Source organism: Camelina sativa, chromosome 13 (assembly GCF_030686135.1).
Source record: "Camelina sativa cultivar CO46 ecotype springtype chromosome 13, ASM3068613v1".
NCBI lineage: Eukaryota > Viridiplantae > Streptophyta > Magnoliopsida > Brassicales > Brassicaceae > Camelina > Camelina sativa.
Window position 1 is genome coordinate 6,243,158 of NC_141892.1, and position 26,796 is coordinate 6,269,953.

Consider the following 26,796-nt stretch of genomic DNA (forward strand, 5'->3'; position numbering starts at 1 on the left):
CTTCAATTCTGAGTACTACGGTTACTTTTTATGTTGTGCAAATTTCAATCCGAAAAATCATTACCGAAGATCTAAAAGGGAATTCAGAAATCCAAACCCGGATTTACAGAAAAGTTTAAAACATGTAAAATCAAATGATCAACACAAACTAATTAAACTCGAGAGAAACAATAGTCACCTATTTTAAAAACCCATTAATTAAGAAGTATATCTTCATCCACTTTATGTGTACTTGTTGTGCTGCGAAAGCAATGTGTCTCGGTGGATCCAACAATATTAATTCTAATCATTGTGCAATTAAAAGGAGTTGTTGACAAAAAAACAAAACTATAGCTAGGGAGACATATCCAAAGTCCAAACGGCTCAAAACATCATGTCACATTACCATCTTGTTATACTGATGTAAATTTCATTTAGTAAAAACGATAGATAATCATATACTGAAATATATATATATATATATATACAGATGAGAGAAAGTATAAGTATCTTGTAAAACTAATGAGTTATCAAAAAAAAAAAAAAAAACTAATGAGTTTTAATATCGATAAGATTAAGAACCTCTACAAACTTTGATTAGTTAAATGGAATTTCTTGGATCACCCGTTGATAAATTCAAAAGCTATTGGATATTTCTTGGATCACTTGTATAATTATGACTAGAATAGTTATTTTTCTCTCTTGGATCCCTCGAATACACTTGAAAGAAACTATATATATTCAGCTCTTGAAAATAATGTGTATTTTTTTCGAGATATATAATATGGTTTGATTTCCTTAAAGTAAGACATAATGGGTTAGTGAGTCAGGGCCATTTTCCATTTGTTATCAGTTATCACTTCTCAAAATGATTGCAAAACTTGAAGTGTTTTGGTTGGCTTTGAACTTTTGAACCCAAAGTAGTTTTCAGCACAAAAAGATAGGTGAAAATAATTAGTGATCTTGTACTAGTAACCAATAAAATAGGGGCGGATTCCACTCTTTTAAGTGTTAAGGTAGTGGAGCATATTGAATAAGTAGGTGACAATTAGTGATCTTATTTATACTAACCAGTGTATATAGTAGTCACAATTTTATAACTTAAAGTCGACAAAAAGAAACATGGACTGTATTTTTCAGTAACTACCAAAAGAAAAAATCTTAAAATTTTAATTGATCATCCAAACTCAAGAAGTGGATTAATGTATCTTCTTTGTTTGTTATTGGTTATTTGATTTATCTGAATTCTTCCTTCACTAAAATATGTTTTTCATTGTATAGTTAACACTTGCTAGTTGCTAGATATTGAAAAAATTCATGTAAAACATATTGGGATTAATTTTATCAAAAGAGAGTATAAATAATCTGAAATATATATCTTTAACTGTAACCAAGGTTTAATTACATAAAATGGCACTTTTTTTATTTAGCTAACAAAACTGGCAAGGCCATGGATGCCAAACTTTACAATGTAAGCTTCAACAATCATTTCTTCTGGTTCATCCATGGAAGCTCTTTCAGAAATCTCTGCACCAAGAACCCTAAATAACTTCAATCTGTAAAACTCACTCTCTTTCAGACTGTAGTAAATTAGAGCTTTTGACCCGATATTTCAGCTGTTCTCTCCCCAATGGTGTAGTCACATCCCTCAAATGACTCTCAATGGTTCATCTAACAGCTGCAAACATTCATGCGGGTTGGCATAGAAGTAGTCTTCTTCCTTTGGTCTATTGGGAATCACTAACCGTCTCTTTGGGCTTCCCATTCGAGTAGAGTGAAACGCCTTCACCGAGGATGAAAATACATCCCAACTCAACAATCCTTCAGTATACTCATCTATCAGCTTAACTAGGAACTTCCTGTTCAGCTGAATTGTTTTCTTGAACCCCAAGAATCTGAAAAAGTTGGTGTTAGCCTCGCGATGATAAATATTGGAAGAACGAAGAAGAAGAAGATAGATAACTATAGTTCACCTGCGATGACCTTCAACGACTCTAGCCATGTTGCCATCGTTAGTTGGAACAAATATATCACTCTCAAGAGCCACTAGGTAATCAAGTGCAGCCATTTGAGATGAACGGTTCCGGCAAAAATCCAGATCAGAGGGTTCGAGTAGGGTTTCTTTCCGGACCTGAGTTAATTAAGATAATGGAGTCAATGGAAGATATAAGTTTGGAAAATTTTCAAAAAAGTGAAATGACTACTTACCACATTTGGAAAAGCATCTGTTAAAGCCTTCATCCGCCTTTGACCACCATAGATTTCTCCAGCAGCTATGTAAATTTGAACATTTCGGTCAATACCCAACGCGGTTAACGTGAGAGCAGTTTCCTCAGGAGTTAAAGGGCAAAGGCCATCTTTCCTCTTCAGCTCAGAGTTTATAACTTTCTCTTTCCACCATGGATAAGCATATCTGCCAGACGAAGATAATTCAGATTAATATATCCATCAAAGTCAGAACCAAAAAGCAAGAAGATTTTTCGGGCGTTTTTATGTACCTCATTCTTGTTAGTTCTTCTTCTTCCTCAGGGTTGCAACCATGTGAGCAACCGGAAAATGCTAACATGTCCATTTCATATCTGAGATGCAGGACGAGAAAGGGACCTTTCTCTCTCAGAATCTTGACTACTCGTCTACCCAATTCCTCAATCTGAGGAGTAAACTTAAGCCCGTTGAAATTTACTCGGCACCTCAGCTTCTGAACCTCCACAGGCAGTTCATTATTAGCAAGTCGAGTATCCGTTCTGTTCAGATGTAAGACCTTATGTTTCTTCACCAGTGGAAGAATCTGTTTCCAGATATATGTATAAGTTTGAAAAATTAGTATAATGGTTTAGGTATAAAAACAAAAGTGAGGACTAACGTCAAACCAAAAGAACAGACTTAGAAAACTAACCTGATTTTGGTAGTAAGACATGTTTGACCAACTAATAGGAGGCATTTCGTGGTACACTCCAAGCTCAACCCTTTTCTTAAGCCTTGGAGGTAACTCTTTGAGTATCCGAACTTCATCTCTTAACGAGCTTATGAAGTGATCCAAATCGAATATATCTTTAAACTCACTGCCCCGAAGAAGAAATCATATTAAGAAAAATCGAGTTCACAAAGAAGCTTCAAGTGAGAGTGATGAAGAGACATATATCACCTACCTTGGATCGTTCCAAAAGGAGGTCTTGTCAAGCTCCGGCACAATTAGTGTGACATTCATGTACCTTGCAATAGTTACCATATCACATATCTGTAAAAAGCAGACCAAAAACAAAGTTAATTTATATATTGACTAAACGATGAATCTTTTTTTTTGCAAAAAGAGAAGCAAATTCCAATGGTTTTGGTTCTCATCTCACCGCTGCTCGCATCTGATTGAGTCCTCCATTGCAGGAAACCATAAGATAACCATTGTTCACATATACCCCTGAGAAGGAAAAACAAAAGATCAGTTACCATTATTCAAATCAACCACAAAAAATTCGCCAATCACTAAAACCTTGTGGTCTAAAGAAACTTACTTTTAGGAGGAAGGGCAATTTTAGTGGGGAGAGACGTCATATCTACGGGAGAAGACAAACCATTGTGATTGAAACAAGAAGGCCAACCTTTAAACAATCTAGGTCCCCACATCTCACCCAAAGCCATCAAATGAACGAAACAGCTCCAAAGCAACAAGACGGTAACAGCACGAATCATCCATAAACTCATACGAGGCCTCGAAACAAAAGAGTTCTTGAGTTTCTCAACTTTGCTCTCACCTAAAAGCTTAACATTCATCTCCCAAAGTTTCCTGTGGTAAAGAAACTTCTCCATTTTACACATTTTTTTAAAAAAAATTCTCCAAATCACCCCTCCACCAACCCCAAACTCTCACAGTTCCCCAAAAAAACTCTCAGAGGAATTTCATCGAACACTTAAAAGGGTAGTTAAAACTAAACCACAGCTTCTTCAACTTAAAGGAAAATTAAAAACAATAAACAAATGCTAAGTTTTTTTTTTAATTATGACTGCTAATAACACTCAGAGAAAATGTAATCTCCACACAAACACAACACAGTGTGCATTAATCACACCTCGAGAAACCCAGGATTTTTTTTTTTTTTTTTTTTAAAGTAAAGCCACGATCTTTAACCTGACTAAAACTCAGATCTTGCTCTAAATTAAAAAAAATAAGAGAAGAAGGAATCTCTCAAGTTTTTTTTTTTTAATTAAAGAGTCGAGAATAAAGGACAGCTTTAAACTCTCTTCAGCAAAGACCCAGAAGAAGATCTCAATTGAACGAAGCTCACACTTCTTCAAAAAAAAAAAAAATATGAGAGGGTAGGAAGGTTTTGAAAATTCAGCAATGGCGATCGAATCCTTTAATACACCACTCTCTCGAAATTGCAGCACGAACAAAATATATTCGTGGTGAATGTTTTTATTTTTATTTTTGGCGTGAGACTCTCAGTCAAAAACCTGGTCGGGGTGTTGACCGGAGAATGAAGATGAAGGACGTCGGAGATGATGATATTGATCGGTGTTGGGGAAAAATAAAATAAAAAAGGGCAGTCTTTAGGTTTTCTCTTTTTTGTCGGCAAAAAACTTTCATTTATATAGATTTTTTTTTTAATACTAATATATATATATATATATATATATATTTTTACCTCTATACTAGTATTGTAAATTTGTATTTTATTCTTCTTTGCAATTTTTTTTTTAATCTAATAATACATAGCCAAAGTAGACCTTTATTAAAAAATAAACTAAGAAAATGTTAGTAAACAATATATGTATAGTATATATACGCACTATGTATGTATTTTGGATATAAATTTTAATGGAACGAAATTTGGTTGACCAAATACATTCAACCTATTTAATAAGTTTTATTTTCACAGTGGGATATACTAAAATATTTGGAAGTTATAATAACAAAGTTTCTGTTATATCTAAACCACATTGGCAAGAGACCTTTACCTCCAAACTAATTGTATGTCGTTAAGCAAAAACTAATCCACAAGTTAACGTAACTGCCAATTTTATCGAACTTATTTAAAATTATGTGTAGACCTGATCGGAATTAACCCAATCATTTTAAAAAGTTGATGATCAGAGAAAACAAAAAAAACAAAATTTTAATTGACAAAATGAATTCAAGCTATTAATGATCGTAGTTAACCAACTCATGCAGTTTTAGTTTCATGTTGATTATTGTTATTTTTTTAACTTAATAATTTCAGAAAATAAATTGATGATAATATTTTCTTCTTCTTCTGAAAAAGAAATCGGAAACAAGAATTTTTTTACTGGATTATATCATTACGGCTTCTCTATTTGGCTTTTATATTTTCTTATTGAAATAAATCAAATTCAATTCTCTAACAGAGAGTAAATAGGGCAAGATTCATATTGTGTCGGTTATATGATAAAAATATATAAAAAATAAAAAATAAATTACAATTGTTCAAAAAGGGCATATACTAGACTTGAGGATCTCTCATTTTGTGACATGCAATGTCAAAGAGGGAGGATCCAAATAAACAATGAATATTCGGCAAAATAAAATTTTAAAAAGTAGGCCTACACAGTATGTCTAATAAATTAATTACATAAATAGATGGACCAACTATATTCAGTGCTCACAGTTGTCATTTGCCAAAATCCCGTATATTAATAGTATATATTAAAAAATAAAGTTTGTGGAGGGGAAGTGTAGTATCGTTTATTGTTTAAACGTTAAAAAGGTCTAGAACAAAATATTATATGAAAATATACTTAAGCTAGCTTTGTTACCTTGATTTGGATTGAAGTATGGTATAAACCTGGTCCAGAGCCGAATGAATTATCATCTTCAGCATTCTGATATTCGAAACTTCGAAAACGTGTGTATTTTTTATAAGAAACATTTATGTATTATTTTGAGAGAATAAAAGGTTGATGAGCATTTTTTTTTTTCTCAATGTAAGGTTTTTTTACTTTTGGGGTCAAAAACGGAGATTTAAAGGGTATTTATAGGAAACGAGTGGATGTATGCATAAGAAGGAATTAATATGTTTCTTCATGAACCAAGTAATAAACACAAATAGATACATTTTAAACTTTTTCTAAAAAAGCAACCATTAGTAGAATATGGTCTTAAAATTGGATTTTCCTTTCTTTTAAAAAAGTTTATTCACAATTTTTGTCTTGTTCACTATGTATTAAAGATTTTAATTCGATCCACGTTCTATTTATTTAAGATTTTAAAAATATAAACTAATTTTGTGTTATTTAATTTATGAGGCTTGAATTAAGGTAGATATTTTAATAATTTTCAAGAATCTCTCTAATTAATAAAAATACAAAACAAGCAAACAAACAAACAAAATCCTTAACGTACCTCCATATTTTAAAATCAATATAAATATGCTTTAAACAAAGAAAAAAAAACATTTACACAACTAACGAACACTTGTAAATCCAAAAAAAAAATGAAATTTAGAAATTAATTAAATTATTTTCAGATCGTTAGTAACTCAACTGATAAATTATTTGCAACCTATCAACTATTTTTTTGCATGTGTGTTTGTTGACGACTTTTAAAAGTTTATTTCGGTTGTATCTATAAAACTTTAAATTCATTAAACATGTGAAAGTGACTAACCAAAGATATCATCCAGTAGCACCGGCAGTTTAATAAAAGCTTTAAGCAATGATCTAGCCGCCCAGGTTTAGAAAACAATGTATTCTTTTCCATTTTGTAAAGACAATTTTTTTTATAAATCTAAAACTCGTACACGTGTAGAAGTGAAGTTAAGAACAGGTTGTTTATTATTTTAAAAATAAGCAAAAATTAAAACACAGCATTATATCAGCATTATATAAAGATGATGATGTTCGGTCACAAAATCAAGATCAATCTCATTCATGTTTGCTATTCGAAAACGATTGTTATTTATATCAAATCGTGTAACATCGATTAATATATATTTATATTGGAAATTAAGTAAACGCCAATTGTCACGATATGACTTGACAGCATCTTTTAATTTAATATATACGCTTGAATATATTTATTTCTTTTCATTTGGTGATAGAAGAAGAATTCGATTAGAAATGATTTGCTTAAGCAAAATTAATGTACGTTATTTTCTATGACCATATACATACCACCGACATCGGACTTTACATTGCTGTCGGACTTAATTATTTATTTCATTTTTCTAATAAAAGAATACATTGTTTCCAATGGGAAATCTAAAACTTTAAAAGAATTTTCTAAAACTAATCAAGTACTGTATGTTGTAATTGTCGTTTCATAAGAGAGTTTAAGAAAATCAAAGAGAGAAAAGCGTGTAAATATCCACCAGGTTTAATTTAAATTCGTCATTTCTATTTCAGTATATAAATTTAATAGGATTTGTCATTCACAAGTGTTGATGTCTAAGTGTTTTAAGTAACATTTATAATGAAAATCTGTCCTCACAAAGGCACGATAAAAAAAGAAGACAAATACTAGAAAGGTAAGTTACATAACCAAAGGCATTAACGATATCTTAACGATAATCAAAGCTAACAGAAGTATATTTAAAATCAAGAAACGAACAAAACACAACAAAAAGAGAGACGTTTCTTCAGTTACGTTTATGCTTGAAACAGAACCAACACGTTTAATTTGTAAAGGAACCAATTAACTTTGAAGAGATATCTTAAACGCATCATGTTTAGTAGTGTAAGATAAAAAAAAAGGGAATCAACAATATATTAGCATGTATGTTCTTTCTCAAAACAAAAACAATTAGCAATTTAGCATGTCTGTTTACCTTAACATACCTCTATTGTTATTAGTAATGTATGCCCACGAAATCGGTGTCGGTGGCTAAATAATAAGTCTTAATAGTCACAACTTTCAAACCCATGCGTGCGTGTGCGTTGTGTATACGTGTGCATTGGATTTCAACCTTTTTGGTTGTTATCGAGAGATATTCTAGAAATTATGTACTCTGTGAAGAAAAATGCTGTATAGTATGGTGTATTATTAATTGGGACCCCTGTTTCGATATTATGCAGTGTTGTAATAAGAAAGCATGGAACCCGGGGGCCCTGATCATATATAGCGACGAGACGATAGAAATTTTACGGTAGAGAAATGATTAAATTGTTTTTTTCTTACGATGCCAAGTGATAGAAATAGCTGCTTTTTTTTTCCCTCTCTAACAAGAGCTATTGAATAGTTCCGATCTTTCAAAACACGAACACCCTTGAATTCGTTTCCTAGTGAGAGAGTAGAGTACTATGTATTTATTATCCATCCCACACAAAAGTAAGATAATTTTATATGGGCTTTAAAGGCCCAGTATTAGAAGTTGAAAAGGGCTCAAGTTAAATTAGTTTTGCTTAAGGCCCTTTTACACACTTCTTCTCCTTCGACCATAATAGGGTTTTAATTCTGTGTGTTGATTGGTCCTCTGCTAATTTAGGGTTTTAGCATTTTCTTTCTTTCTGCTCATCATCCCCAAAAGACCTCACCGCCGTTTGCTTGTTTATTCATCCTTCATCTGAGCCTCGCGCCGCTTAATCTGTCCCAGTTAAACTACTTGGATTTTACTCGTGGAACAATTGTTCCTATTAGATTGTAATTAAGGTTTTATTGATTTAATTTTGATCTGAGTTAGTGGAAGAAATAAAAACCCTAATTTCGCTATAATTTGCTTTATATCCTCAGAAACCGTTCCAGAGATGAGGAAGCTCAAGCGCCACGAGAAGACGCTTCTGAAGAAAGTTAATTTCTTAGAATGGAAAAGAGAGGGAGCGCAACGGGATAACGAGATAACGTATCGATACCATATGGGCTCTCGTGACGATTACAAAAAGTTCGTTCCTTTATATATATATAATGCTCTGTTCTGCTTATTCTTCTTTTTTGGTTTCAGTGTTTTTTGATGGAACAATGGTATTTTTTTTACTGATCATTGAGACTGGTTTCTGGCAGATATTCAGGATTGTGTAGGATGGTGCAGAAACTGACGAATATAATGAAACAAATGGATGCAGCTGATCCTTTTCGGATTCAGATGACTGATATGCTTTTGGAGAAACTGTGAGTTTTTTTTTTTTAATTCAATTGTGTGTACAATTTATATAGCTTGTTACAAGCAATGGCTCTTTTGTTGTCTCTAGCGTTTAGGACTTCGAACATTAGAGCTATACCATTTTCTGCAGCTTTTACATCGAGACCTTCACTATTGTTTTATCATAATATTAGCTCTGAGAGCCAGAGGTCTTCTTAGAGTTAGAGACCACTTGTTGTTTTTCTTGGAGGTTGAATGTCTTCCTGGTAAAATGTGTGATCAATGTTCTTATGCTGGTTAACGATTGAGTCAGGGTTCTTACGAAATCTACTCAGTAATAGCTTCAGTGCAGAGTTATTACTGTAGATCTTCAGAACTACATATTTGAATTTGTCTAAGTACAGGAAAAAAGTAGCAGTTCTAATGAATCTTGTGGTTCCATTCTGCGATGAGAAAAACTTGTATTCTTAATGGCTGAATGGCTTGTCTTTTTTTTTTTCCATGTATGTTGAAATTGCAGATATAACATGGGTGTTATACCGACTAGGAAGAGCTTGGCTTTAACTGATCGGTTATCAGTTTCATCCTTCTGTAGGTAAGAGTTTGTGCAAGTTCTTTTTATATAGGCAGCAACTTTAGCCAATCACATCTCAATTTCGTTGGCCTCATGTAAGGTTTTCTTAAAAATGTATATTTGCAGGCGTAGGCTATCGACTGTGCTGGTTCACCTGAAGTTTGCAGAGCACAACAAAGAAGCGGTGACATACATAGAGCAAGGACACATTCGTGTAGGCCCAGATACAATTACTGATCCTGCTTTCTTAGTAACTAGGAACATGGAAGATTTCATCACCTGGGTTGATTCATCCAAGATTAAACGAAAGGTGCTTCAGTACAATGACAAATTGGATGACTACGACATGATTGCTTAACTTTGAGGAAAGGAGGTGAAAAACAAAAAAAGACTCCAATGTTTTGTAGAAGCCAAGTAAGGTTCAGTGCTACTATTTGCAGGGTTTGGATTTTTGGTTTATGTATGTGGTGCTACAATGCCCTTGTTTTTTTTTTTTTTTTTGAACTATTGTTTTCTTTAAAAAAAGTATAAGAAAAAAAATCCCATTATATATATTTTCTCACATTTCCATATATTTGCATGACTTCAATATCATATTCATATCATAAACATATCAAATCTAACTGTAAAAACAAAGTGAGGTTCCAATGGTTTCCTTCATTTTCTACTTCAAAAACGAATATTCTAAGCATATTCTATCTCTATTTTATTAATTATTAACAATTACCCTTAACATCCTAAATTTATCAGTTTGATCCATTAATTTTTTAATTCAACAAGTTGTACATAAAGTAAAGCACTAAACATTATTATAAGTAACTCATAACATCAATACAAAAACACATATTTCTTCCACAAATTATCAATTAATGCATTTTGATTTTTTTTTTCTTTTTTTTTTCTCTCTCAAAGTGATTTGTTTTTTTGGAATCTCATATTTTCTTCATTATTTATTTAAAAATATGGAAGTGAAATTTCCCTTCCAACTTCAATTGGCATGTTCATCTTCTATTATCATATTATGTAAAATTATTTATATTATATCATGTATCACACTTTTCTTGCAAATATCCATTGTGATTGGAGAACATACTTTCTACATGTTTATTTTTGGCTAACAAAATATATTTTGTTTAGAACCATAGAGTCGTGAATAGTTTCCATTATGATAGACCATTTTTTATGTATATCATTGGCCAAATAATAGTTGACAAAAAAAAATCATTGGCCAAATAATAATTCATACTCTTTCTGTTTCATAATATAGGATGTTTTAAGGATTTTGTTGTGTTTCATAAGATATTTTTTATTTATTTATTATATGCAGTCTTGTTTATGATTGATTAAACTTTAAAAATGTAAAAATTTCTTAATATCATGCTTTTAGCTAGAACATTTTATCCTGTATTTTGAAACAGAGTGAGTATTTAAAGTTTTACATTGAGCATGTTGTTTGTTTTATTATTTAATATAAGTTATTATTGCATTTTAATTTGATTAGAAAAATAAACAAATGGAAATTTTAAACTGATTAGATAAATTAAACATAAGTAATTTGTTTGGTATTAATTTATAGAGGTTATTAGTTTACCGAGTTGGGACTAGTGTAATTTTGGATACTATTCAATAATATAATAAAATATTTTTTTTTGAAAATCTTTTGTAAATATATGGTCCTATCAATAATAGAAATTAATAATTATATATAATTATCTAAATATATGTATATATCGACACATTAATTTTTTTTATTGTAGTTCATTTTTGATATTTTTACTGTATAAAAATCTTTGAGTGCTATTGTCAAAACAAGATAATTGTTATTTTCATTGTAATTGATTTTATAAAAATATTAGTTATAACTATTAAATCTTATTTTTAATGTTTTTTACCAAATTAAGAAAGTCATTTATCGAAAAATTAAAACTTCTATAAATTAATAGATTTTCATGGTCCCAACATTATTAATTTATAGATGTTTTATTGTATAACAACTTGTAATAATTTTAAGAATTAATTTGTAAATAAAAATAAGTCACTTTCAATATTTGAAGATATAAATAGTATTCATTATAAAACTATTCAATCTTCTAAAGATGGAAATATCTCAGAAAATGATAAACCTATATATTGTTTGAACCCACAAAACTCAAATACAAAATTCAACTTAGATATTTTTGATTTAATTTATAAACAAACCTGTTTGATCCGACCCGACAAGATATGACCCGAATCGACCAGAAGATTGTAATTAAAACCTGTATGTGTTTGCTTTCTCTGTTTCTCTCGCTCGCTTAGAAGCTGAAAATGGCGGTTCAATCAAGTCAGAGTGCGTCTTTTGGGATCAGAACAGCTTCACCTTCTCAGAAACTCACTTCGAAACCTGTAGCTCATATCTCTTTGTCGACGAAGCTCAAACCCTCTTTTCTACCGTCGATTTCGTGCTCTACTTTTAATCCTGGTCAAATTCCGGCGAAACTCTCCGGCATCAGTCCCGGAATATTCGCGTCTCCCTCGGATTCCACATTCTCTTATGAACCACCAGAATCTGAATCTCCTTCACTTGAAAAGGTCAGTCACTGGTCACTGTCAAACACTTTTTGCTTGAACAAAATTGGGGTTTTAGCTTGTTAGTCAAAGTAGCAGCCTTTTTTGTCATTTTAAAACGAAACATGTGGTAAAGCAAATTGTTCCATCAAAGCCATGTCTGTACACATCTACATCTTGGATATGCATACACACACACACACACACACACACACATATATCCATATAACCTCGCTTTATGTTGCATCATTGCTGATTTAGGAACACTACTGTAACAAATTTGAGATGTATGGTTTCTATGCAAACTCAAACCGAAGTTTCTTGTCTACATCCATTTGGTTACTCGTTTTCCCATTGTGGGTGCTAGTGAAACCTAACTAATGTTGCTTGATTCTGAAAAGGTCAGATAGTATTATTATGTTTGCACTAAAGCGAGGAGTTTATTGACTCATCAACTGCAGAAGAAGATGCGTGTGCTAGTGAAGCCGCTGGAGAAACCAAAGGTGGTGTTAAAGTTTGTGTGGATGCAAAAGGACATAGGAGTTGCATTAGACCATATAATTCCAGGATTTGGAACAATCCCACTAAGTCCATACTACTTCTGGCCTAGGAAAGATGCTTGGGAAGAGCTTAAAGCTTTGTTAGAGAGCAAGCCTTGGATCTCTGAGCTACATCGCGTCTTCCTCCTTAACCAAGCTACAGACATCATCAATCTATGGCAATCAAGCGGTGGCGATTTGTCTTGATTGGATTCACATTGTGAATGGAAAAGCAATTCATCCGAAGCTGTTTTATCATCATAGGTATTAGTGGTCGCAACTTTTTCAAAGTCTAAAGCTTTTTTTTTTGTTGTCTAGTGTAGTAGTCCCTTTGTGTTGCCTAATTCTGTTGAAACGGATCATTCAAACTCAGAAAAAGCTCGTGTCTTGATGGCTTTTATGTTCAAGAGTGTATCATTGTCTATGGAAATGGGTCGTGTTTGTGTCATTTCGTGTGTGTTTTCAATACATTGCAATCCTAATCATATATGGTCAATGCACTCACTGTAGAGAAGCTAGAAAAGTAAAAGCTTTTGAGGTTTCTGGAACATTAAAAATGACGAAATCTCTCTTATTATTTTTTCATACATAAGAAGACTTGAGAGTTTCTCTTATTCGGAAAATGCAGAATCAGAAAAGAAAAAAAAACTCAACCTTTGTTCAAGCAAAGTAGTTAGACATCTGAATGGCTTTATTGGTCAACCCACATTTCTCATAAAAGGATCTTTTCTCGACACTACAATCAAGAATCACCTTGTAGCAACCCATTGATTTGCAATGATCCATTAGAAACTCAACCACCGTCTTCCCAAGCTGTTTCCCACGGAAACCCGAATCCACGACAACGTCTTCGATGTGTCCTACTTTACCGCAGCTCCTCACAAACTTCTTCTCTATCATCACGCTCCCAGTCGCTGCGATTTTCCCAGACGCCTCGTCTTCGATCACGCATATCACGTGGTCGTCACCGTACGAGCTTATCTCTTCGAATCGCCGATCGAACTCTTCGTCGGTCAATGAACCGGCAACGGTGAGTTGACCTAGAAGCTCTATGAATCCTTTTCTCTTATCGGAGATCTCGAGCCTTCGGATCTTGAAAGTCTCCGGCTCCGCCATTAAGATCAGATCGGAAACAATTTTATATAATTTTTGAATTGTGTCTGTGTGTGGTTTCTTTCTTTATAGGATTCTCTCGCTCATGTGTTGTAACTTAACATACCCCACCACCACCACTTCACATTATATTATTATTATAATAAAAGTACGAGGAGGACGTAATATTTACGAAACAGTACTCAATCTTTTAAGTAATTACGAAATTCGCTTATATTTCTATATCAATTCAACTTAGGACCTTTGTTTTATTTTTTTTTTAAATTACCAGGATTTAAAGAAAAGCAGAAAATGAAGTGACAATAATTATTGAAATTACAACAAGCCAACAAGTGAAAATGTAGAAGGAAGAACAAAAATTTAAACATGATATATATATATAGATTACATAATTGGAAATGTGAGGAGTGGAATTGTTGAATTTTTTAGGGTTGATGGTGACTAGAAAAGGAAGATGAAGCCGGAGGGATTCCAGGGATGAGAGGGATCGGAGGGAGTGGAACAGGTAAAGAAGGTGGTGATGGCATAGGTAGTGAAGGCGGAGTTACGCCTGGGACTGGTGGAAGAGTCGGAAGAGGTGGAAGAGTCGGAATTGTTGGTATCGGTGGCAGAGTTGGAGCTGCTGGAGGAGAAGGAAGTAGCGGAATTGGAGGGAGAGTTGGAGGAGAAGGGATTAACGGGTTTGGAGGTAGAGTTGGGGTTGGGATAGAAGGTATCAGAGGGTTTGGAGGGATGACGGATGGAGGGTTTAGCGGGTTCGGAGGAAGAAATTGGAAATTGGGTTTTAGCACTTCTTCGGTTTTCTTGTTTTCCAAGGAAACAGATTTCTTGTTACGCAAGGAAGCTGGTTTCCGTGGACCTGGTCCTCCTGGAGAAGGAAGAAGAGGAGGAAGTGTAGGAAGAGGCAAGTCTGGAAGCGGAGGAACGATAGGGAGGTTTGGGATTGGGGAAGGAGTAGGCGGATCTTGGATCGGTGGAGGGAATGAGGGATCCGGTAAAAGAGGCTTGGAGTTGACTGGTTTTTGGCTACAAATCTCTGGTTGTGTTTCAGGTTTGAAAGTGAAGAATCCTGCAGAGAAGACCCTAGTATTCTCTCCGTGATGGTTTGATTTAATGCGTCTTAGAGAAGAAGATGTCGCGGAAGAAGCTATGGAACAGTAAGGCTGTGAGCTACTTAGCAACTTCACAGAGCATCTCTTGATCTTCTTCACATGTTTGCTGACTGAGAAAGGTAGCTTCACTTTAAATTCACCTCGCGCATCTGTTTTCACTTCTTGTCTGAAACTCGGTTTCGAGTTCTCGTCAATGCATTCCACCGCAACTAAAGCACCTGTAATAAGATCCAACAAAACTATTCATTATTCTTTCTAAGATGTTAGACCCATAAACAAGAACGTTCATGTCATGATCTACTTAACCGATCTTAACCAGGTTTTGTACTAATATTAATCAGCATAAACTACAACTACATAGACTTCAACTTGGTGTAATCTTGAACCATAATCGGTCAAACCAGATTGATAGTTCATGTTTTGGTAGAACAGAGAGCTCTGTTCTTGATTTTTACAGGTAGTTAGATAAAATACGAGCAAGAAAAAAACGAAATGCAGACCTGGGATTAAGTGGTTGGGTGATTTCGAAAAGGCGCCGTTGAAACAAGTGTCACAGTAGACAGTTCCAACCACAACTGCAGACGAACGTGTCTTCTTCACAACATGTTGTTGTCCTTGAGACAAACCTCCATTAATAGAGATGCCTAAGAAAACCATAAGGCTAAACCAAACCCATAAGGTAGTTGTTCTCTCCATAATTATCGACTCTGTCTTTCTCTATCGAGGAAAGAGGAATATATATATAGGAGTGTCGTGTGAAGAAGATGAGTGAGCCACGAAAGACCAATAGATTGCAAAAGAAAGCTTATCTCTTTTTATCTCTATGTTAATGTGAATCATGGGAAAAATACAAAGCCTAACTACAAAAGATAGCTACTATATTGTCTTGTGACCCTATCCTTCTACAGCTCAGAAGCTGAATTATTGTAAAAAATAGTGTAGGAGGTGAGAAAAAGACAACAATAAGATTTGGATTCACGTTCGCGTGTCGATTAGATTGATCGTTTACACGGTAAAAAACACGTACGAAGTTACTGTGATCATATAGTGTTTTTTCTTGAATTGCGGGATTTGCTGAAACTACTACCTTCTGGCCTCTTGATATTTTTGTTTCCTTTTTAACATATGAATTAATAGGCCTCTGATATTATGTTTTATGTTAGAGCCTAGAGGTTGAAGAACACATGAGATATTTTAGAGTTCAAAAAAATATCTGTTTTCTGCATCTTCCTTATTCACATCTTAAATTTTTTAATGAGACTAAAACTTGACATGATTTTTCATTTCCAAAACTGTGAATATAATCCATGTGTTATGTTTGTTTTTTTTATCATGTATTGTCTACATCCATATTTCCAAATAATTATTGTTAAAATATCGCAATCGTCAATTTTATCCAAAACTAAACTTATTTAGTAACAGTCTAACCGACATAATATAGGATTATACGATGAATCATTTGCAATATGATGTTCTGAAACTTATACATTCTTTACAACAACAATCTACTAAAAAAACCATTAAGTTTTTGCTCAACCATTGGAAGAGTAGTAGTATTCCACAGATGATTTTTTCGTTTACATATCTATATATTAAAAACGATTGGTTTTAGATTTGGAGAAATATATAGCCAATGAGACTAAAGTTGATAACTAGACTTAAGTAAATTATAGTTTTTTTGTGTGTGTGTTCTGTAACAGAGGAAACATTACATGAAATTAATGAAAGGGAAGGCATATGGGAATGAGAATGGGGAAGCGAATACAGTTGGAGAGTCTCTGTCGATTCACGAGACACTAAGCATGTCCACACAACCATATATACCCAATTCGTACTTCTGTCTTCTTATAGAGTATGTATACAAAATTCATTGTTGAAAAGGACAAAAGAAATAAATATATAAGTAAGAATGTGAATGTTTTTTATGATGAAGATGGAATGTGAATGTTTTTCTCGAATTTTTTTGGTTTTTTTTTTTTTATCAATGGGACGTCGTATTTGTTAAAAAGATCAGCAATTCACGAGAAGGAACAAACTCTATTAGAAACCGACGAACACAAAGCAACCACTGATTTTTTTTAAAAACATTATGTTAACTTAAGAAAATCCAGTGGTTGTGTTTTTTTCTACGGAGAACTTATAGAATTTCTAACTTTGTAATTATCAATTTTTCTGATATTTTCTCAATATATTAATTTTAAAAAGCCACTGGATTTTTTTAAAACATTATATTTTCTCAATATTGTTACATTAGATTTGGGTTTGATACTTAAATTCTTAATGAAGATTATGAGAGTGTTGCAACTTGCAAGTAGATACGTGTATGGTTTCAATACGTAAATCTTTAGTATTATAGAGAGAACTGTATCGCGGAATTATTGTTTCAGAAAGTTTATGGGCCTATATGAAATTACTTTATATGGGCTGAATAACAAAAAAAAACCCAACGTTTTGTTGTCCCACTAACAAACTACTACTTGTAGTTTGGTTGGTACTGAGTCGTCATTGTTTGTTATATTTGTAGTCTGCAACAGTTTAAACAAGATGATGAATTGTGTGGGTAGAAGATTAATTAGAGAAATTTTCGATAGATATAAATATTAGCTACTGCAAAGACACATTGGTTTTCCATACTAGGTACTATTATTTTCTTATGTGAATAGATAATAAAAAATTGAACATTTGGATTTTTCTTTATTATATTATAAATCAGTAAATATTTCTAGTACGTATATGTAATTTTTTTCAATGCAATGTTATTTTTCTACAGTATATCTATATTTATCAATATTTCTATTTTAGTCATATATATTTGTCAATTTATTATTTGTATTAGATTTATATACTTATCTTAACATTTTTGAAGTACATTTTTGTGTCATTTTCTCTTATTTTTGTATCCAAACAAGTCTCAACTAAATTCTCTACAATACTTACAACCAAACACAATCATTTCCTTATTTGATAATATTAATTTCCTAAAAACTATCTACCTAATTTAAATCAATATGTTAGACTAAAAAATAATTCTCCTTGCACTTTTATTTAATTTTATATTTAATTATTTTAATTACTATTTAATACATAAAGTTAATAAAATTTTAGATTTTTTCCACCATATGATGTGATTTGAATTTTTATAAATGAAAATATATTTTAAAAATTTTCTTAGGATATTTATAACCAAACAAGTATATACACATATAGAGCTCGAAATATTTTTTTAAAGTACAATAGGATGCCATCACTTTTTGGCTTTTTGCCAACTTCGGATCAGATTTTTAACTAAAATTATAACCGATTTAATTATCCGGATTCTCCTTAAGATTACCAGATATTTTGGGCCGGTTTTTAATCCATAGCATACTTATTTACATTCAGTTAATGTCAATTAATGTCCATTGTATCTTAGGAAAAATCTAATTTACATGCCGAATTTTTTGGGCTGAGTTTGACAAAAAGAATTGATAACACAAATTTTGTAATCACATCCCTATAATATAGCAACTAATTCAAGATGAATACATCTTTGGAAATATCTAATTTGCGTTTTTGCGTTTAATAAACTATTACATATTTGCTAAGTTCTTATCAGCTTTAGATGTACACTATTAATCCAATAATATCAATTGAGAATAAAAATAAAAATATGTCATATCATTTATTCCTAAATCATAACTAACCAAATCATAAAATGTATATTCTCAACTTGCGAATCAAGAGTTTATACAAAACCTATCTACAACCGTTAACAATATATATATGCAATTCACCATCAACTACAAGCACCACTAAACTATTAGAGTATCATATGAACAAAATAATAGACCAGTGTACCACGGGGTAAAACCTAGTTGTTATATAACACGTTAAACATTAAATATCAAAGACACATTCAATAAATTTTAATCCCAACTTTTTTATTTTTGCTTTTATTTTTGAATAGCAAAGTCTGTAGTGCAAGTTTTTCTTAATTAAAAGAATGTTCATTATGTCATCATTTATTAATTTTTTTTTCTTTTGTTACTTTTTTTATATTTTGGATAGCAAAATCTCTAGTGTATGATTTTTATAATTAAAATATCTTCCTAGTGTCATCATTTATTAATTTTACTTATATTTTAAACATGTAAATTTGCATTAAAAACAAAATGACAAAATTATAAATCTATTTTAAAAAGAGTTGCAATAGTTTTTGGTATATATTTTGTATAGAGAGAGATTCTAAACTCAAGTCTCAACCCATTTGGCCAATGGTGTAGGCGCAACAACAACGCCCACCCACCTTCACACCAACTTCATCACACTACTCCTCCTCCCTCCCCTCCTTCCTCTCGCTTTTTTTTTTCTTTCAATCTTTCTTCTCTCTGACGGATTTTTAATAAAACAAAAAGTGAAAGATTAAAGCGCTTCTTCACTTTCCTTGTAATCTGCTAATAAAGCAAAATTGATTGAGTCTCTTCTCTTTAAAATTTCGTCGGTTCTTTCTTTTTTTTTTTATTTTTCCGATCAAAAACGAAAACCCATTTAGTTCTTCGATGAAAGGTATAGTCTTTGTTCCGATTCCTCTGTTTTTTTTTTCTTTTCAAATGTGTTCTTCTGTAAAACAAGCAACTGGATAAAAATGGGTTGTGATCGACTCTGATCAGTAAGAACAATCTTTATAAATAAAAAAATATTGTTCTCTGGTCAAAATGTGGCTCTGCTTTGTCTCTGAGTTAAACCAAACAGTGGAGGTTTATTTTTTAATTATTATTATGTTTTTTTCTCTCTGTTTTATTGCGTTTGTTAGGGGTTTACCTAAATTAGGTTTCACCTTTCATTCTGTTAAATGCTTACATTTCACTTTTACCATTTTTTGCCAATTGAAGCCTTTGAGTTTTTTTTTACTGAGTTTGGTGAATGATGTCTCTTGCTAGGAGCCTCTCTGCTTATTTGTCAATGCTCAGAAGCTCTTTAGTTATATGGCTGACATATAATTGGATTTTTTTTTTTTTTTTTTTTTTTTTTTGTGAGTTGTGATAAGTTTTGGATAGTAACTGAAGAGATCGATGTTTTAAAATCTAAAAGTCCAAACAGTGATCAGGTCATTCTACAGGTGATAATTTGAGGGAGTGAAGCAGATTGTTGCTGTCATCGTTGGAGAGTTTCTGTAATTAGAAAGTAGAAACCCTCTCATTTTGGCCTTCTTGGTGAAGGTTTAGGAGTTTCCTAAAAAGTTCCAAACCAGCTTTGTGATTTTGGTAATAAATCTTGGTCGATTTTTCAAAGCTATTTGCCTCCAAGTTCTTGAGTTAAAGAAACAAGAGAAGGAGATGGGGTGTGTTTCTTCTTGCTTTCGTGTCGACGACTTTGAGGATTACCCGAATCCAACTAGTTCTGTTAACAGAAACTGCCCATGCCCGAGATGTCTTGTTAATAGCTTACTTAACCTGGTAAATGTTCTCTCTTCCCAGTGTTTTTACTCTGCATCTTTTAGTTATATATAACGTAGAGCTCATCGAATTTGGTCTCTTTTGCAGTACATCTCTTTATTCAGAAGAGGAGAAACTCGCTCTCTCCCATCCTCCTTACAGGCTACTACTACTAATGTATCAATAGCTTCATCTACTTCGTATGATAATTTTATGTCTAACACATTCCATTCTACTCCAAGGCCTCTGCCTTATGATGCTGATCCAAGATGCTTCCGGTCAAGGCGTGATTCGCTTGTCTCTAGACGCGATAAGGGTTCAAGTCATTCTCATGAGGAAGCTGAGCCATTAAGAAGTGATACTGATTTTGATTCTGAGTCTTTCTCAGTGGAAGGAAGCAAATGGGCTAATAACAAGCTTATTATCTCTGGTGAAGATTCAAAAGAAGAGTTCTCTAAATCCACTCGAAGGATTCTTAAGTCAAAGACAATGGCTACTGGTGATGATGAAGGCACATATATAACATCTGATGATGAAGATGTCTGTCCAACCTGTCTTGAAGGTATTCATTTTCATCTGATTTTTGTCTTTGATCGATCAATAATGCAATTCGAAGGAAGCTTAGTATCAGATTTCTGCTTGAATTTTTGTTTCAGAATATACATCAGAGAACCCCAAGATTGTTACAAACTGTTCTCACCATTTCCACCTCAGCTGCATTTATGAATGGATGGAGAGGAGTGAAAACTGTCCTGTTTGTGGAAAGGTAACACTTTTCATGTTCTTCAGACAACATCACGCATAAGTAGACGTGTGATCCTAAGAACAATAGAATGGACAAATGTGCAAGAACCCTTGAAACACATATCCGTGAAAGTATCCTTAGAAATGTAAATCTATAGTTATCTGGCCTACGAATTTCAGAACATTTGCATTGTTTTCTCATTCATGTTGATTAAAGAAGAATTTTCCTCTGCTGTGAATTCGTCTCGTTTGCAGGTGATGGAGTTTAACGAAACACCGTAACTTGTTACCATTGATCCTGTCTTTTACTGCCTAAACTGAAACTGGGAAGATTGACAAGGCTGCAGACAGATGTGCAAATTAATCTGTTGATCTGTGAATACTTTTTATTTACAATTTATGGTATATATATGGAAATGAGGAAATGTCTCTGCACATTTGGCTAATGGAGTTATGAGGAAAAGCCCTCTGGAGAGAAAACAATAGCAGCAGCAAAACACATGCACACAGGAATCTGACATGTTTCTCAAGATTTGCTTATGGGGCAGTGTTTTGTTTTTTTACATCAACATTTTGTATGAATTACTTAACCCTTTTATTAATAGTATACATGTGATGGTTATTATTTTGGCACAGAGGTTTTCAATGGGTCAAGAAGTGATCCCAGTGTAACCCAAGCTGTTTCTCATTACACGACAATAAACCGGTCTTATGGTTCAGTGCTAAAACAACTTCAACACATTTCAATTCTTAATAAAAAAGCAAGGTTTCCCAAAAGACACAAATGTCCTGAAGATCCTCATGACCATTATATATAGCCAGCCACTTATGTCTACAAATCCAAGTCTTTGTGTCTATACTTTTTATATATAAAAAGGACTTTTGTTGGTGAGCTTGATCATAGAAGATGATGACTCTCAAAGCATCCAGCCTGGAATGTAACCATTTCCCTGTTGTGCCTGAGCTTGTGTTGTCGCAGTTATTTGCTCTGAGCATACCGGATTATCATACCTGTCACCATAACATCAACAATAAACTCAATAGGTTCTCAAACGTCGGTGATCCCTATTTCGACCAAGCAACTAAAAACTTTGAACAAAGACAATCTTAGTTGTGAAGTACACACGTTAATATGCAGATGGTTTTTCAAGGCAAAGGATTTACCCGATTTGTAGAGTTGGATTGCATTCAAGAGGCTGGTATAGTCCCTGAGAATGAGCTTGATGATGCGCATAGGTAACATTCTGTTCACCGACATCCCATCCTCCTCCTCCTCCCATATGATGACTTCTCACACCAATCATGTCGTCCAACTAAACAATTATATATCACAAAAAGACTATAATCAGAAACAAGAAAACTAGAGATGATTCCAAAATGTTTGAGAGACTTCAAAACTGAGATAATCGCAGTCATCAAATGCATTTATTGTGTTTATACCTTCATTGCCAAAGCTCTATTGGTCTCAAGCAACATCTGCTCTTTATTTTGAAGATCAGAGAGCTGGTCAAGCATGTACTGCGTCTGCAAACAATCATCATGCCACCATAGTGTCATAATTAAACAACATTTTCACACATTAATCTCATTTGAATCATTAATTCTCTCTCTATATATATAGCTTTAGATAGATGATGATGATGACCTTGATGGACCGAACTTGCTTGAGAGAGCCGTCAAGTTGACGTTCAAGCTGTTCTAGCTCCTTTGAATTCAGAGGTCCTAAATCCTCCCCAAGAAGATTTCTGCAAAAAGACACATTCATATACACACAAATATGAATTATGTTATGTATACGTATAATTGTATAAATACATGTAGGAGAAATAGATAGATATATACCTTTGTTGACGCTGTAGGCTCTCATATCTACCCTTAAGCTTCAAATACTCTCTGTAGCTGTTCTGAAATTGCAAGAGAAGTAGAATTTTAGAAGAAACTTTCTTGAAATGGTATGATAGAAATCTAAAATATCATCTGAAGTAGAACACCTCAAGTTCTTTGGCAGGTTTGTTGTTGACTTCAATGGAGCCATAGCTGCATTTCTGGTACCGATCCAATGTCTTGAGCATGCTGAAAGAAACTCACAAACATGATAAAGAAGCTAATCAAAAAAAGATCATACTTGACTTAGTCGATAGACCTTACAATATGACCATAACCAAGAGCTAGCTCTTCAAGTTTTTATAATTCTATCAAAAACTGAAGATAATTTCTACTATTCATCTGACTCACGAAATACTTGGGATTTGATTGTTCCAGACGTTTAACTTTAAGTTTTGCATTTGTATTTACATATATCAAGAATATTATTTGCAAGCAATATCTTATACTCTTTCATTTGAGTTGATTCACAAAATGCAAATAACACATTTTGTTAAAAAAAGTAATTAAAAAAGGTAACTAACTAAACTATTTTAACATATAAACATCTACGCAAAAAAATTGTTTTTAAAAAAACACCACAATCATTAAAGCTTCATAGATATACACACGTTTAAAGTATTAACCACAATAAAGTATGATGAACTAACAAATGGTTAATGCATGGAACCATATATTAGCATTCTACGTTGGGTACTTATAATTTTCATAGAAATCTGTGAATCCATTTTTTTTAAGTTTCCAATCAGACAGACATATATTAATTAATATAAACTTTTCAGATTGCATATCTGGATTTGGATTTACCTTGAAATTAATCCACCTACACAATTCTACATGTACATATTTCTAAAATATAAAAAAGAAGATATAACATAATAACTTGATAGCAACCTGAAATCAGATCTTGAAAATTTCAAGAATTCAAGAAAACCTAGAAGCTGAAATCAAGAAACCTGATTAAACTCAAGATCATATATTTCAAGATCGGGTGATCCATATAGTTCCAAAACAAGTCCTTGAGAAAGATCTATATGCTCAGATCTAGCAAAAACCCAATAAATAAGTTTTAAAAAAAAAACATAAATTGAAAAGGTGAGAGCTGAGTGATTACTTTGGGGAGCTGCAAAACTCATAGAGCTTTCCACGGTTGGAGAAGATGATGAGAGCAACCTCAGCATCGCAAAGAACAGACAATTCATAAGCTTTCTTCAACAAACCGTTCCTACGCTTTGCAAAAGTTACTTGTCTGTTGATTTTGTTCTCTATCCTCTTCAACTCTACTCTTCCTCTTCCCATTTCTTTTTGTTGTTACCCTAATTTCTACTTTTATATATACACACACACAAATATGGGTATGTAATGTTTATCTATATACAGACACACAAAAACATAAGTTGGGTATCTCTTTTTCTGAGGAAAGATATGATCTTTTTGAGTTTTTAAAGGTCTCTGAAAAATCGATGGAAAGGGAAAAGAAAATTAATCCTAATTTCAAGAACAAAGGTACTAGCTTGAGGAAGAAGAAGAAGAAGAAGAAGAAGAAGAAGAAGAAGAGGAAAGTTTAATTTGCTTTACTGGTTTTGATTGTTAGCTAGGGTTCTTGATTTTTATTATTTTGTTCTCTCTATGTGTTTTGGAAATGTGTGGAGGTTGTGCAATCTTAATGAAATTTATTTTGTTTTGAATGGAATCTATAGGGAGCAAAAGATAAGAAATCTGTGAGGGTGAGGTTAGGGTTTGGTGTGTTTTCATTTCTAGCCATCTCTCTCTACTTCTTCTCTTCTCTACTCCCACGCTCTCTCTAAGCACGTGTGCTACAATTACCATACTATCTGTATTTTTATTTGAAGATATTGTATATAGTTTAGTTCGTACTGCTTAAGTTAAATCTTTCTTATAGAGTTATAATTAATTAGTAGCATCACACTAAAGTTCAGTTTTGGTTTTACATATTGGAACATAGTTATGTAATTAGAAAGTTATTTATGTATGTGCTCCTCCTCAGCTGGTAGAGTAATGTCTGTGTATATATGGTGTTTACTATTTTAGGTATATAATAAGAAGCCTGACATTATACAAAAGATTTAAACATATTATTTTCTTCAAAATTCTATGTTTATATCATTATAGCAAATGATTTAGTTATATAAAATACAACAATATCACGTTTGATAATTGACTGGTAACTAGACACATGAGGCCCAAAGCTGATCAGTTAACATGTGCAATATATACGGTCTTGCAGTTATCACATTTCAAAGTCATTTTTAACCAATATTAAGAATTAAAGTTTGTAGTGTATATATATACCCACCTCGTACTAGATGTAAATGTGTACATTTGATATAAGTACACTCGTACATGTATATATGGTGAATACATATTTGGGAAATATATACGATAATTAACATTTCAAATGTATTTAATTAAAAATTCATTTTCACCGTGATAGCATTTAATTTTACTTTTGTTACTTAATGTTATGCAGTATATTTTCAACATAAACATATATCTTATGTCATAATATTTTGTAGATGAAATAGGTCATAGTAACACATGTTGGTATAGTAAAAAAAAAGTACAATATAGACGAATCTAGGAAACAGTTTTGAAAAAATTAACTTTGCAATCGATAATTAAGAAAGGTTTTACATCCAAAGTTCTTAATTACCAGCTGGGGGTAGCTGATGATAGTATTAATTTTGTAACGAGAATCTCATCAGAAACCTCATCATTATACTAGTTTGAAAACAAAGGTAAACAAACATAAATGTGCAAGTTGTAGCTAGTAGTGTTGGTAAATTATGTATATGAAGCGCGTGATGATATACTGTGAATTTATAGGGGCAAGTTAGCATTTTTAAAGTATATAATAATACAAAAAAATGAAAGCAACGTATCGCATCAATTTCTAGTTGTGTTTCAGAAGCCGCAGAAAAGCATCTCCTACCTTAAAATGGGTTTCCACGTGTCGAGCTATTATTGGAGCTTACTTTTTCAATGAGGTAAACAATTTAATTTGTATTGCTCTAGATCGAGTTAACCATGTTTCCGGGTGTTTGCAACATAAATTACAGCTATCTTGTATGCAACATAAATTATAGAAAATACACTTTAGCTGTGTAGAAAACAAAGAAAATATAATTTAGATGTATATTTGTCTCACGTAAACTGATCTCACCAATTAATCTAATTTAAAAAAAATAATAATTGACAAGTCGTGACACTGCGAAATTTAACGTGGTTAATGGATTTTAAATATTACTAAGAAGTATGTTCTCTGTTACATATAGTCACTGTCAGAGTGCCACCAAAAAGATCATGATCATCCATTAAATAAAAAGTAAACGCATCTTTAAGATTGTATATGTATTCCACATATATTTTTGGATGGCATCAATATAAATGGACTCATATATGGTTTTGTTCAATTAGGAAATTAAATTCACGTCTCACGCCACTAATTATAAAAGTAGAATAAAAAACTTTTTCTTTTTTTTTTTTTTTTGATCAGAGAGAATCTATACAAGCAAATAAAGCCTTCAGGTGACATGGGTAGTCCGTACGGATTTTACAGAGCGTAAAGACGTTGCAAAGTTAAAAGAAAAAAAAAAAATCATAACAGTAAAGTGTTACTATTACAACAAGATGGGGGGTGTGGTCTGAGGGACACGTGTCGATGTATAATTGAGTTAGACTTTTGTCGGAAACGTGTTCGCTGAGCCGAAGCCTCCTTTTTAACAGTGACTTGTCTTACGTTATTTAGTTTTACATTTATACCCTTCTACTTTTCTTTAAATATGACAACATCGTTCATACTTTTTTAAAAAATGTGTTACCAAATCATGCTTTCAATTCTTA

General features: G+C 32.7%; 6 protein-coding genes and 1 pseudogene across 11 annotated transcripts; 3 read left to right on the forward strand and 4 right to left on the reverse strand.

Annotated features, from left to right (window-relative positions):
* Positions 1–1,336: 1,336 nt before the first annotated feature.
* Positions 1,337–6,129, reverse strand: LOC104735594 (rhamnogalacturonan I rhamnosyltransferase 1). The gene is made up of 9 exons (XM_010455413.3): positions 5,749–6,129; positions 3,489–3,760; positions 3,327–3,394; positions 3,129–3,217; positions 2,876–3,041; positions 2,478–2,767; positions 2,188–2,392; positions 1,953–2,110; positions 1,337–1,874 (listed from the first exon to the last, which is right to left on the reverse strand). Exons 1-9 carry the CDS (start codon positions 5,859–5,861, stop codon positions 1,628–1,630), a joined length of 1,608 nt encoding a protein of 535 aa, XP_010453715.2. The 5' UTR covers positions 5,862–6,129; the 3' UTR covers positions 1,337–1,627.
* A 1,945-nt stretch (positions 6,130–8,074) lies between these two features.
* Positions 8,075–10,133, forward strand: LOC104735595 (uncharacterized). Of its 4 annotated transcripts, none has more exons than XM_087481526.1 (5): positions 8,075–8,521; positions 8,660–8,807; positions 8,927–9,034; positions 9,526–9,600; positions 9,706–10,133. In XM_087481526.1, the coding sequence occupies exons 2-5, from the start codon at positions 8,674–8,676 to the stop codon at positions 9,935–9,937; spliced, it is 549 nt and encodes a 182-aa protein (XP_087337652.1). In that variant the 5' UTR covers positions 8,075–8,521; positions 8,660–8,673; the 3' UTR covers positions 9,938–10,133. The 4 variants fall into 4 exon arrangements, with proteins under 4 accessions (XP_087337652.1, XP_010453718.1, XP_010453719.1 ...); XM_010455416.3 differs by having other exon boundaries at positions 8,118–8,569; XM_010455417.3 differs by having other exon boundaries at positions 8,372–8,578.
* A 1,601-nt stretch (positions 10,134–11,734) lies between these two features.
* Positions 11,735–13,113, forward strand: LOC104735598 (small ribosomal subunit protein cS23y). The gene is made up of 2 exons (XM_010455418.3): positions 11,735–12,150; positions 12,588–13,113. The coding sequence occupies exons 1-2, from the start codon at positions 11,887–11,889 to the stop codon at positions 12,870–12,872; spliced, it is 549 nt and encodes a 182-aa protein (XP_010453720.2). The 5' UTR covers positions 11,735–11,886; the 3' UTR covers positions 12,873–13,113.
* Positions 13,114–13,222: 109 nt separating this feature from the next.
* On the reverse strand, positions 13,223–13,876 carry LOC104735599 (glucosamine 6-phosphate N-acetyltransferase pseudogene; annotated as a pseudogene). The gene has a single exon (XR_015578120.1). The product of XR_015578120.1 is annotated as a glucosamine 6-phosphate N-acetyltransferase pseudogene (transcript).
* A 191-nt stretch (positions 13,877–14,067) lies between these two features.
* LOC104735600 (uncharacterized) lies at positions 14,068–16,051 on the reverse strand. Its single transcript, XM_010455421.3, has 2 exons — positions 15,391–16,051; positions 14,068–15,108 (listed from the first exon to the last, which is right to left on the reverse strand). Exons 1-2 carry the CDS (start codon positions 15,584–15,586, stop codon positions 14,204–14,206), a joined length of 1,101 nt encoding a protein of 366 aa, XP_010453723.2. The 5' UTR covers positions 15,587–16,051; the 3' UTR covers positions 14,068–14,203.
* A 3,015-nt stretch (positions 16,052–19,066) lies between these two features.
* LOC104735601 (E3 ubiquitin-protein ligase At3g02290-like) lies at positions 19,067–21,681 on the forward strand. 2 transcript variants are annotated; one of them, XM_087481528.1, is made up of 5 exons: positions 19,067–19,435; positions 19,989–20,325; positions 20,413–20,866; positions 20,961–21,070; positions 21,304–21,681. In XM_087481528.1, exons 2-5 carry the CDS (start codon positions 20,206–20,208, stop codon positions 21,328–21,330), a joined length of 711 nt encoding a protein of 236 aa, XP_087337654.1. In that variant the 5' UTR covers positions 19,067–19,435; positions 19,989–20,205; the 3' UTR covers positions 21,331–21,681. The 2 variants fall into 2 exon arrangements, with proteins under 2 accessions (XP_087337654.1, XP_087337655.1); XM_087481529.1 differs by having other exon boundaries at positions 19,093–19,435; positions 19,970–20,325.
* Positions 21,620–24,738, reverse strand: LOC104735602 (developmental protein SEPALLATA 1). The gene is made up of 7 exons (XM_010455425.3): positions 24,047–24,738; positions 23,040–23,121; positions 22,891–22,952; positions 22,694–22,793; positions 22,489–22,572; positions 22,213–22,361; positions 21,620–22,059 (listed from the first exon to the last, which is right to left on the reverse strand). Exons 1-7 carry the CDS (start codon positions 24,229–24,231, stop codon positions 21,966–21,968), a joined length of 756 nt encoding a protein of 251 aa, XP_010453727.2. The 5' UTR covers positions 24,232–24,738; the 3' UTR covers positions 21,620–21,965.
* Positions 24,739–26,796: the final 2,058 nt, after the last annotated feature.